At 33.8% G+C, this 12734-nt stretch overlaps 1 protein-coding gene across 1 annotated transcript; it reads right to left on the reverse strand.

Annotated features, from left to right (window-relative positions):
* Positions 1 to 268: 268 nt before the first annotated feature.
* Positions 269 to 8021, reverse strand: LOC122598179 (negative regulator of systemic acquired resistance SNI1). Its single transcript, XM_043770778.1, has 15 exons — positions 7910 to 8021; positions 7741 to 7807; positions 4693 to 4786; positions 4456 to 4548; positions 4262 to 4351; positions 4002 to 4073; positions 3756 to 3837; positions 3620 to 3669; positions 3302 to 3520; positions 3148 to 3218; positions 2965 to 3034; positions 2288 to 2353; positions 1309 to 1461; positions 1095 to 1216; positions 269 to 533 (listed from the first exon to the last, which is right to left on the reverse strand). Exons 1-15 carry the CDS (start codon positions 8019 to 8021, stop codon positions 464 to 466), a joined length of 1431 nt encoding a protein of 476 aa, XP_043626713.1. The 3' UTR covers positions 269 to 463.
* Positions 8022 to 12734: the final 4713 nt, after the last annotated feature.

Here is a 12734-nt window from a genome sequence, read left to right on the forward strand (position 1 = left end):
CTTTGTTGAGCATTTTGTCATATGTCATCATAATATTTTTTGTGATATTTTGACACCATTATTAGCGTTATGAAGCATTTCACAAAATTGTGAAAACGTCCCTTCTATAATATCATGTTATCTATCCCTTTCAAAAAATAAGATCAATAAATAAATCATATAATCAGGTAACCCATTAACCCAATTAACTACCAGATTTATGTTACCTGTTGGTTCATAAAAACATTAGACGTACTGCATTATTCGACGAATTAATGACATGACAACATACAAACAAGTCGTACTGAATATACATAGAATACAACTCGGACCGCATCAAGTATATATTCACATAACAAAAATGTACCAGTCTTACATTCATCCACGAGTTATGGTTCCAAATGTGATGGTCATCAAAAATGAACATGTTAACCATCTATTTCTATGTTCTATACCTTACCATGAACTAAAATGAGATCAACTCCTATGAGCTTGATAGCATTATCGCAGCTGTGAAAAGTGCCTCTTTCGCAAATGGGAGAACCTCTGTGTGCCTGAATTATCATGAAATAATTCGCAATCATTAAGAAAGAATTCTGGAAATCCAACTAACAATTACCAACTTTTAACCTCGTATTATTGAAATAAAATTCACTGATTCATTTATTTTTTGTCATCTAATCAATAGTCATCTTCAAAAAAGTTGCAGTAAAAGTACTATTTCTTTAAAAATACCACAAAGTATAAGATACACATATTTTGAAAGGCTGCATTTTGTGATACAGATTCAGGAATATGAAACGAATCAGACTGTCAACAGGGGACAATATTTTTCAGTATCTTAAGCTGATATTAATTAGTATATTTCAGCTTACTAGTTAGGCCTCCTAATAGATGTCAACTTGATGTTCATTACCTTCAATTCATTCTAATTAAACATTCCATTTTCTTAATTTTACAGTTCTCATATACTAAAACAAGATTGACATTCAAATAAACGTGACAAAAATATTGTGCATAAGATTATGCTAGTATATGAATCTCATAAACATAAACGAAGGAGAAGATCAATCATAAGAAAAATAAAACTAACTATAAGATGGCTATAAGCTTACTCATCTATTTTTTTGAGGCATGTGAAGGCTGAAATAATATTATTGCAGATCACTGGGAGAGAGTCATCGGAAATATCTTCCTTGGATTCAGTTGAATGCTGAGACAGTAACAATATATATGCCTGATCAAAAGAGGAAAAAAACACGAATTTACCCTTCATGTTAACGCAAATTGTTGTACTCAGGTAGTATTATACTATCATGGAAAACTTACCTGAAAAGCATGTGCTAAAAGAAATTGAGCTACTTCTGTACTAATTTTCTTTATGATGTTTTTTGTACTGTTCCCATTTGAAAAGCACTTTAAAACAGCACCAAATGTTGAGTCATCTGTCGAGCCATTAGATTTCCTGGTCCGAACAGATGTCTGCAATGTGAGTTAAGGGCATAAGATTGGTCAAAAGAAAACAAGTTTGCTTTGAGAAAACTGTTAACTATATTGAGCTTCATAACTGACAAAAGGGTATTGAACTGTTGGCCTCAAGCTTGAAAAGAAAAATCAAATATAGCACGAGATCCAAAATCAAAGATCTCTCTCTGTAACAGGAGGGTTGTGCTCAGTGAAATGGATGTAACTAGAGGTGAGAAAATCACCAAGTCGGACAGGTTAAGTAATAGGTCAAAGACTGAAAACTGATTTGTTCTTCAGCACTGGCCAAAACTGGTCAAGTAGGGTTGATCCACAAACATTTTCCAGTTCACTACATGCAAATTTTAAATGTATTAACCATCCGTCTCAAAATAAAACGATTTAAGAAGTCACATTTTCCAGCACAGGCCAAAAATTTAAATGTATTAATCATTCTTCAGCACTGGCCAACACAGGTCAAGTAGGGTTGATCCACAAACATTTTCCAGTCCACTACATGCAAATTTTAAATGTATTAACCATCCTTCTCAAAATAAAACGATTTAAGAAGTCATAACCAGTAAATTGCATGTTTGGCAATTTTCAGCTTACAACAACGACGACACTCAATCCTGCCATGGCAAGGTATGCGGAAGATGGGATGTAGACAGTCATACTCCTAACAAAGGCTACTTTCAACTTGTTCAACCAATTTGAACTTCCCTTTTGGCTGTTTTTTCGTTTGATCCTTTAGGGATATAAAATAACCCAATTGACACAATATATTCAACCAAGAAAATGGAAGTTATAGGTTCAATGCTCAAATCCAGATATGCTAAATTACCTTGGGAATGTACTTGTAAAGATACTGAACAGTGATATACAGCTTCAGTTTCGGTTTATCCAATGCCTGTAACAAAATTCAAAGTGGTCAAAAATGTCTCGTGTATAATATTAACAAAATCTCAAGCTGCGCAAACATTTAATGGAACAAAACTCATACATGCAAAACAAGCACTTCCACATTACATATTTATATAGCAAACACGCACTTAAATAATATCAAATAGTCCATTTCAAGTATATTTACTAAAACCAATTTTTATGTTTATATTTATATAGCAAAACAAGCAATTCCTCTATCAAGTTTTTGATTTGATCTAGTTTTAAAGCTAAATTCATATGATATCAAACAGTCAAACAGTCCATTTCTAGTCCCAAATGTCCATGTCATAAAAAAAAGTTAATTTAACTGAATGGAAAATGCATAAAGTTGCACATTAAAGTAAGTTCTCTCAGAACTTGCAAAAGCTGGAGGGAGTATAAAAAGAAAAACATTAGGCCTCCTTAATACTCTATCTCTTATTTGTCTTCCATTTTCCATCCTCCATTATTAGACTACTATCTTCTCGTTAAGACTCGTAATCAACTGCTCATTTCTCCACATACCATATAAATGGGATACAAGAAATGGCAAGTTAAATGACTAAATGCAATAGAACATTATATCTGAATAGATACCTGAACAAATGGAAACAGTATATTTTTGTCATAGGTAAGTTCATCCAAGATGATCTCCACTGCAGGGGTTCTGTAAAAATTAATTACAAGTATATATCACTAAGAAAAATTAGATGGAGGGACACACAGAAGTTGTTAAAACATTAATCCCTTTAAGTGGAAAAGATAAAGACATAGAACTACCTTGTACCATCAGATCTCATAGTCCAGCCCTCTATGTCTGCTACTTTCTTAGATGAGTCCAGCTCAATGATCTATTATTTCCATAGGGTCATTGTTAACTCCACAATGTCACTATCAGGTATCAAAACACAAATGAAAGTCACTAGGTAATTACCATCGATAGAAGTTTCTGAAAAGCAACACATGTTCGCCTTACTACTTCAGGTAAAGCAATGGCAAGAGCTATATGGCATCTATTACTATCAGTTACTTCTGCCATTCCAGTTTCTGGAGGTCTCACATCATGGATACAGTCCGTTGAAAATTGAGACAGTTCACACATAGCAGATAAACAATCTTTGATAAGTCCTTTGTAGGTTATCTTCCGTGACCCCTACAAGATGATTCAATGGAAAAGAAAATAAAAATGTATGTCAATAATCATTAGATAAAATCATTTGAAACTATAGGAGGATATATATTTAGCACCAACCAAAATCATATTGAGCAAAGACTCCCTCAAAGCGATCCAGTCTGTATTTTCTGCATTAAGAACCACAAAAGCTTTACTACAAAAGGTTTGTTATGTTACAAGGTGATTCAAAAACATCAAAACTAGTAATGTTAACCTGTAAATGCCAAATTACGGGGTACAAAATCTGCTTCAAAAACATTCACTAGATACTGGAACAGTAACATATTCCTCAAAGGCTGCAAAGAAGTCATAGATATATACCAAGATTACTCCTACCACATCCTCTAAAAACATATCAGCATATATAAAGTATAAAAAAGTTTGGTCGAATATGATGCATATCTCAGGGCGCCTTACTATAGCTTCACATAAATTGACTTGGTAACAGTCGAGAGACTACCTTCGTATCCAGTACGTTAGTAATTGCTTCACTTTGCACGTTAGCGAGATCTTCTATTAGAGATTGGAGAGCCTGAACCATAAACATAAACATATAGGAAAAAGAAGAAAATTGTGCTTTTCATCCCTACACTTATTTGGAAACTTTAAAATAGAGTCCCAAGTTGCAGAATTATGGGTCCAAAAATGAATTGCAAATGACCAAATAACCCTATTATTTTATCATTCATTAGAACTGGAAAATAATCAAATATAACTCACAGTAGCATCAAGTGATCCATTATTATTGCCATAACCTCCATAGATCTGGCTAAAAGAGACATCTGTGCCAAATGTAAATGGAGACCATGCCTGACTTGCAAGAAGTTTAAAAAATTAGTTAAAGATGAGACTAGTTTAATATATTAAAGCTATAGACTTCAAAGGATTATTAAAAATGGCTTATAAAATGATACCTCTTCCACCACAACTAATTCATTATGCGGAAGCGAAGAAGGTGAAGATGATTCTGACTTTTCAGGCACAGACAGATATGCCCGAGGAAAGCGCTGCAATGAAGGCAGTTATATGATTAACAATAAAAAGATATCAAAGTCTAAGTGGAAAACGTAAACACAGTATCAACAACAGCAACGATAACCAATCCCAAAGATATTATGGGTATGGAAAAATATGGGCTCAGTATGTAATACCTTATCTAACTCAAGTAAGAGTTGATAGCTTGACATGATCAAATCAAGTGAAGTCTCATCTTTCAGTATCTGGAAAATTGACCCATACATTTTGCTGTGACACCAAATATGAGTTATCAACAGTTATACAATATCAAAATTACATAGATATTAAGTCCAATAATGCGAGTACTTACAAAAATGTGAGGATACATTGCACAAGCAAACAGAAAATCATAGCACCATATTAACTTAAAGGGTGTTTTGATGCAAAGTTAAACTAAAATATAATATCCAATTCTGAGTGTACAGGAGTGAAGGTGTACACATGATTATTCTGTTTTTTTAATGGGGTTGAGAATTTGCTCTATATATAAGGTATACACGAGCATAGTGCCCGCACGTTGTGGCGGCTAGAAGGCGAGGACAATATAAAGAGGTGCGCGGCAGCGGAAGGTGATAGAAGGTCGATGAGAGTATGTTATGATAAGAGAGAATGGGGAAAATGAGGGTATATAAAGGTTTTATGTTTATGTAAGGGTATTTTGGAAAGAAAAAATATGCTTAATCTCTTAATCCAATTCTCTTTATAAGGGATTATAGATAATTATAACCATAAGTATCCGATAGGCGAAAAGACCCCGAATCACCGGTTCACATGAAACAAAAGGGTCGTAGAAAAAGAACCCGGCCACCTATTTCATTCGACGTTCCGGGGCAGGGGCCCGACCGATTCGACCGACTTTTGCTAAATAAAAGGATAGATCTACCACTCATTTGGATACAGGTTCACCACCAAATGAAACCGTAGGGCTGCGATTTCCAACCGAAGATACAGATACACCACTACGGTCAAAGAATCGTGTCTAAGAACACCACCCAACATGCCATGGTTGAGCTAGCATAGACCCAATAATTTAACTCACATGATGAGATAAATTATCACACAATTCTTTATCTAAAAGCCATAAAAACTGCCTCTCGTTTATTTGCAAATATTGATATATATAGTGGATACAAAGAAGGACCCACTATGCTACAAATAAGGAGGTAAAAACTACCACAATTGAAAAGTTCAATACAGGAAAACAAATTTCATACATAAATAAATAAAATGGCAGAAGTCTTTTGTCACTTGCTCGAACCAAACAAATCCATTTAGTTCCATTTTGGGCTTGGACAATTGAACTGCACTACCCGGGCTCCCATTATCCTCATTGCTATCAGTATCATTTTACGTCATGGTTATCTACAAATGGTTGCGGTGCATAAACTATCTCCTATAGTTGATCATATCCAGATCACCATATTTGTTAAAATGGAAGTGATATTAGTACCAAAACAATCGATATACTTACCACACGTGTGCTTTACTGACTTGTGAATAAATCACTATTTGTGGTACTAATATCACTTTCCTTTGTTAAAAGCGAAATGTTAACTAAGTTCCACAATGGTTCCACTTAGGTCATGCCAACTTCTTTTAAGAGGTGTATCTGCTCAATTTCCAATTTTGTTTCAATATAGTTAACATTTCTTTCGGCATACAAACAAGTATGAGCAAGTTACATAATATATCAGTTGTGTAAAACTCAAGACATGGCATGTAATCAATTATACTAAAATAGATGAAATCTGGTATAATCAATTATACTTTAGTTTTCTACAACTAAAGTACCATAAACCTCTTTAAGGGGGTTGGCATCGGTAGGAAGTTGGGCGCATGGTCATCACGGTGCCACCACGGAACACCGCCGCCATCAACCGACGACGCGTCGTGGTGTCAAAGGCGTAGCCACACCACGCGGGTGAACTTGTGCGGGCTCCAAAAACGAGGTGGGTTCCAACGGCTACTTTGACTTCCAACGTTAACTTGCAGATATTTTTTTTTATTTTTTTTTGTTTTGTACTTTATATATACTCCCAACTCACAACACAAAACACACTACAACTACAAAACACACATACCACATTCAGTTTCTCTTTCAAAAAACACACTACAACTCAAACATACACACACTAAAAAAATGCAAAAACATATTGGTTCCACCACAATCATCGAAGAACCGTTCGAATGGTCCAACGATAGTAGTTTAGAGGTGTTTGCGAACGCCATTGAGTCCGAAGAAGCCGAAAGTTCCACGGCCCGTTCACGTGCGAAACGTAAAGTCGTGAACCGTAACCGTTGGACCTCTTCTGAAAGGTTGCACCGCGACTACTTTTGTGAAGAACCGAAATACGACGATGATTTCTTTGAAGATAAGTATCGTATGCCTAAAAGACTCTTTCTAAAGAAAAAATGTTCAAAACGGCACAAGAGGCGGCTCGCAAAGATATTGAACGGGCATTTGGTGTTCTCAAAGGAAAATGGCATATCATTGATGGACCGTTTCGACAATGGTCACTAGGTACAATAAGGAACTTGGTGTATGCGTGTGTGATTCTGCACAACATGATCATTCAGGATAGTGGTCGTGCGATTTGCCCAGTTCATATAGGAGATCCAGTTGTCCGCCCAAGTAGTCATCGGGACGCCTTACCGGAGATACAGGACGAGGAGACACATTTCCGTCTCCGGTATGATCTGACAGAGCATCTAGCGGGTCTAAACTTACCACACCTCCAGCCGAACGATGATGACGAGTAGTCGTATTTCTATTATTTATGTTATATCTTTTAAGTATTTCTAGTATGTTTTTTTTTATTTGTTTTAATTCCAAGAATTATTATGTATTGTTTATGTATTTGAATATTTTTAGTTTAATAAAATTTAATGTTTAAATAAAATGAAAATTGTAGAATGAGTGGTAAGTGAGTGTTCGGATGCCAATGAAATTTGAATGAGTGGTGAGTGAGTGGTGGCATGCTGTGATTGGTTAGAAGTGAGTGGTGAGAAAATAGGTGAAAGGTAGGTGGGTTGCCAACCCTCTAAGTAGACGTAAAAAATTTCAAACTTTTTGTTACTTTTTCTGTAGAGTAATTTCATCAAACACTTGATGTGCAACAAATTTACAAACAAAAAAAATTAAATAAATCCAATAAAAAAAAAACAACAAATAAAATATTTACTTAGTGGGCGCAGAAGAATCATCAGAAACAAGGAATCCAGAGCGAACAGCTTCAAGAAAAGATTGCCCTAAAAATTTTATAAAAAAAAAAAATCATCCTTAAAAATAATTACTAATTTACAAAAAAACATAAAAACCAAAAAAAAATGAGTATTTAGTATTATACGTACGGTCATCGGAAACATGTTGGGTAGATTTAGTGAAACAAGAAGTATCTAGAATCGCCATTGTATTTTCTTCCATTCCTCCGCCATCACCTCCTCTTCTTCTTTTCGTCCCCATTTTCCAAAAAAAAATTTATATATTTATTACTGTATATTATTATTGTTGTGTGTGATGTGTACTCCCAAAAAAGATAAATAAAAGTGCTGTTTGTGTGTGAAACTGATTGTTTTATTTGTTGCTTTTTCCCTCCAAAATCTGGGGTTGGTTTCCCAACGAAGAGTGAAAAACTGGGCTTTGATATTGGGCTTTCAAATGGACTTTGTACCCCAAAGTTTTTTGGTTTGCTTTTTTCTTTTGAAAAAAAAAAACTGCATAAATTAGAAGCATCTTTTTAAGAATTCACAAAAATAGTAGTGAGTATTTTACCTTTTAGCAATGAATTTTCATTAATTCATGAAAATAGTAACATTTGACACGTGTACATGACGACGTGGACATTTCTTTGATTAGGTGACATTTTTAATGACATGACATTATTCTTTATTTATTTATTATGTAACTATTATTAGGCGTGTTATTCCCCCCCCCCCCCTTTCCCCAAAAAAAGATAAAGCTTCGTTCCAGTTTCGGTTCCGGTAAGGTATTTTTTCTCATCGTTTTCTTTTGAAGCTAATTTTAGCTTGATTTCATTGATTTTTGTTGAGTCTCTTCCATTTTCAAACGTTAAAAAGCTGTCTATGAAGATCTTAAAGGAGATATAGATGTAGCTCTTTTTCGTCTATCTCGAGATTAAAAATCTCTAAAGTTAGATGCCAAAACGTTTTATAGGACGGATATGGGCCGTTTAAGAAAAATTCGTTGATGGATGACATAGATAAAAATAGCGGAGGTTCAGAGTTTAGCTCGAATTTGAGCAAACCGCCAGCGGTTTTATAAATTAGTTGAAGAAATCGAGAAGAAACCACCTCCACCTCCAACACCACCGTCGTCGGTGTTGGAGTAATCCGACAATAAATGAGAGTTTATTACTAAAAAGTAAACTTTTAAATGTAACTGTTATTTTCGTAAATTGATCGAAAAGCCCTTTTTATTTTCTGTAGTTATAAAGGATGTCACGTCATTAATAAGTGTCACGTAATCATAAAATGTTCATGTCATCATATACGCATGTCAAATGTTACTATTTTCGGAATAAATGAAAGTTCATTGCTACAAAGTAAAACTTTTAAAAATCACTGCTATTTTCGTGAATTGGTTGAAATGTACTTTTTATTTTCTGCGGTTATTTGGAAGTTCTGGACTTATGGAATTGTCGTATTGGCCAAATTTAAGAAGAAAGCATAGATAAATAGAAATGATAATGCAAACTTAAGAGTTATATTCAATATGTATAAAATGTTATACTTCTTTATCAAAAACTCAGTTTCTTAATGTCTATTTTATAAATTTTTAGATTTGTATATAGCAAAACTTTTAAAAAGAACATACCATGGTATCCACACTATATGATAGTAATAAATATGGAAGGGATTCACTCAAGTTATTTCCTCAACTTGAGTCAAATTGGAAAAATCTTGACCCTTGATTAAAAATGAAAGGACAAGAATCTTTAATTCTTATGGCACGTTTGGTTCGTGAAATTTGGAAGGAATTTGATGGAATTGGAATCTAATTCCATTCCATTTCATGTTTGGTTACAAATATTGGAAGGAATTCAATTCAAATGGAATGTTAAGATTACCTCATTCATGTGAATCACATTCTTTGGGTAGGTGTGATGGAATTTAATTCCATCAAAGCTTGAAGCTAAAAATACCATACTATCCTTACAAGTATCTTCTTCCTCAAACCATCTCCACATCTACAACTGTACCTTCTAGTCCACCACCACCACCTAACCCTGCCGGGAACATCCACCGCCACCCACCCAACCGAAATCATCCACTGCCACCCACCCAGAAACAATGGTCACATACGCAGCCAGAAATAGCCACCACTACCACACAGCTGGAAACAACCACCACACACCCACCCACCCGAAAACCAGAGCCGGCATTGCTAGTGGGCTGGATGGGCTCAGGACCAAAGCAGAAAAAGTTAAGGAGGCAGCAAGATACAAGTCTATACATACATGTACTAGGCTCAATTTTATCACTTTCAATAGATTTTAGAGTGTAAGCCCACTATAAGAAAGAAATAGCTATACTTTCCATTCTTTTGTCTCAAATTCATTCTTTTACGAGTACTAATTTACCTATGGTCGTTTTTGAGATTTTGAATAAATCAAAAGGAAAAGCAGAAAGATCAATATCTTATCATATATACTATACTATACTATCAAAATCTACACATCCATATCCAACCATACAACTTTCTTCCATTTCAAGGTGACAACTTTCTTTTATATTTTTCTATTTATTTTTTTATATATGTAGTTTTTTAATTTAATATATGTATTAAGATTTTAACAGAAAAATAGAATATAGACATAGTTTTCTTCTTTTTGTCATATTATTTTTTATACTTTTAATTGGTTAGTCACTTATTTGTTCATATAAATCATAAACAACCATTTGATGCCCAAATAAAAAACATAAAAAGGCAACAAGAAGAAGTTATATACTCAATATTTAGTAAATACCACGAGTCAAATCAATATTAAGTATTAAAATGAGGTTCTTACCTAATGTGAAATATGACAAATCAATGAAGCTTTTGTATCAAAAAGTGCACTTAGACTCATTTTAGATAGACTCATTTAATTTGTTGTAAATTTAATTCAAAGTCTTGTTAATAAGTATTTGTTTATGAATTTTTATTTATTTTGAAAAAATCGGCGTGAGATGAGCCGTCTAGCTTGTCTGGGTTCCAACCCTTTATACAAGTTGTGTTGTATTATTAAAAAATAATAATTATGTGGGCATAAATTTTACCATTTAGACCTAAGCATCCAAATCCTCAGAACCGGCTCTGCCGAAAACAACCCACTTCTGCCATAATCGAAAAGGAGCATCTTTAACTTTCTACTGATTAATGTTATTATTGATAATCTGTAAACAATAATAAAATTTTATGGAGTGTCTCCGATTAAAGAAAAAGGGGAAACAAAAGGAATGGGAAAGTGACATCTTGATTAACAATGGGAAAGTGATGTACTCATGTCTCTGTTTTCTTTATATCTAGAAAGGAATATATATATATATATATATATATATATAACCAAATGAATTTGGGATCCGCTTCTTTTTTTATTCTAAGAAAAATACTATTGTAAATATACAAAGAAAGGGCAAATATGTCATTTTGGGGATTTTATCAAAACATTCCTTAATACATTTTACCAACCAAACATCTTGATTGAATTTAATTCCATTTCATTCCATTCCATTCCATTAAATTCTATTCCATTAAAAAATATTATGTGAACCAAACGCGACTTTAGATTACCCTACCATCATGTTAGGGTAATTTGGGAAAATCATTTCCCCTTTTTGTTAGTGACATATTAAGACAGATTTTTGATAATTATCGTTATTAATTTTCTTTTTCTATTTTTTTTGTATTTTTTTTGTTAGGAGGGGGGAGTTAATTAATCATTATCATAAGATCTTTTATGTAATTTTAAATTAAAAGATTCATTTATTTTCTAAAAACATCAAGATATATAAACATTTTTTTTTGGACTTATACGAGTATTCGTAGTGTATTCGTCCTTGCTCATTCTCCCCCTCGTTCACACTTAGACGATTGCACACCGTTATGTGTGACTCGTCCTTCGGTTCGTTTTTGTCCGTCCGTCCCCAAGCTCGTTTCACTTTCTTTTTTTTTTCTTTTTTTTTTTGTTTCAATGTAACAGTTGGAAATTAAATTTCAAAAATTTTTACACAAATGGTCCCTCAACAGCCATATTTCATAATTTTAAAATTTTTACACTTTTGGTCCCTATTTATCATATATATATACAAACCATTTTCCTTCTTATTCTCTGCTAAAAAACACACACTTTTCTAAGCAAATAACACACATTCACAAAAGAACCATGGCAAACAACATACCAAACATGACCGTTCACGATGCAAAATTGGGCATGCAGAATCAAATGCATAACGATGATACAAACAGATCTGTATTTAACAATGTAATTGAGAACATAACTTTCAACAAAGCGGCAATCACAACCGAAATTGATCGACTTGAAGCTGCAGAACATGCTCGTAACTCCGTCAAAGATGAGTATATTATTTATCTTCGACAGAAGATCGACTGGCTCAATTAAACTATTTTCCAGCTTATCGCTTTCACTAAAACATTAAATAAAACTCTAGACTACACATTATTCTAGCAAAGCGCTATCGGTGGTCGTCGTCCTGATGATTACCTGATTGACCCTGGGAGGAGTACGCATCTCTGCAACCCGGCGACGCTGTCGGGTCTCCTGAACCATATCGTTACATTCATCACAATGACAACGACCGTACTTTAGACTCGGACTATTCTGAGTGTTAGTCTTATGTATGCTTTAAAATAATGTGTTAGTATTAAATATGTTTATGTTTTAATATTATTAATGTGTTAGTATTATGTATGCTTTATATTATTGTATTGTATGTTTTTTATTTAATGAAATTTTTAAGTGTGTTTTTACTAAAAAAATTGAAGTTGTATAAGTTAAAGAGTTAAAAGATATAATTAAATATATGGTAGAATATTGGGTTAAAAAGGTAAAAATAAATAAATTGTGGTATCTAGACTAGTCCTGGTATTATAGGTGTTTTGGGGATGCATCATTGGTTAGTCCTTGGGCTGATGTGGAGCTAATGTGATAGTGAC

This window comes from Erigeron canadensis, chromosome 4 (assembly GCF_010389155.1).
Source record: "Erigeron canadensis isolate Cc75 chromosome 4, C_canadensis_v1, whole genome shotgun sequence".
NCBI classification, from domain to species: Eukaryota; Viridiplantae; Streptophyta; class Magnoliopsida; order Asterales; family Asteraceae; genus Erigeron; species Erigeron canadensis.

Coding starts and splice junctions, on each gene's coding strand:
- LOC122598179 (XM_043770778.1), bottom strand. CDS start 8,021: ATGGGGACGAAAAGAAGAAGAGGAGGTGATGGCGGAGGAATGGAAGAA. Junction 4,074..4,261: donor ATGGATCACTTGATGCTACT/GTGAGTTATATT, acceptor TTTATGGTTCAG/GCTCTCCAATCTCTAATAGA. Junction 3,035..3,147: donor ATGAGATCTGATGGTACAAG/GTAGTTCTATGT, acceptor TAATTTTTACAG/AACCCCTGCAGTGGAGATCA.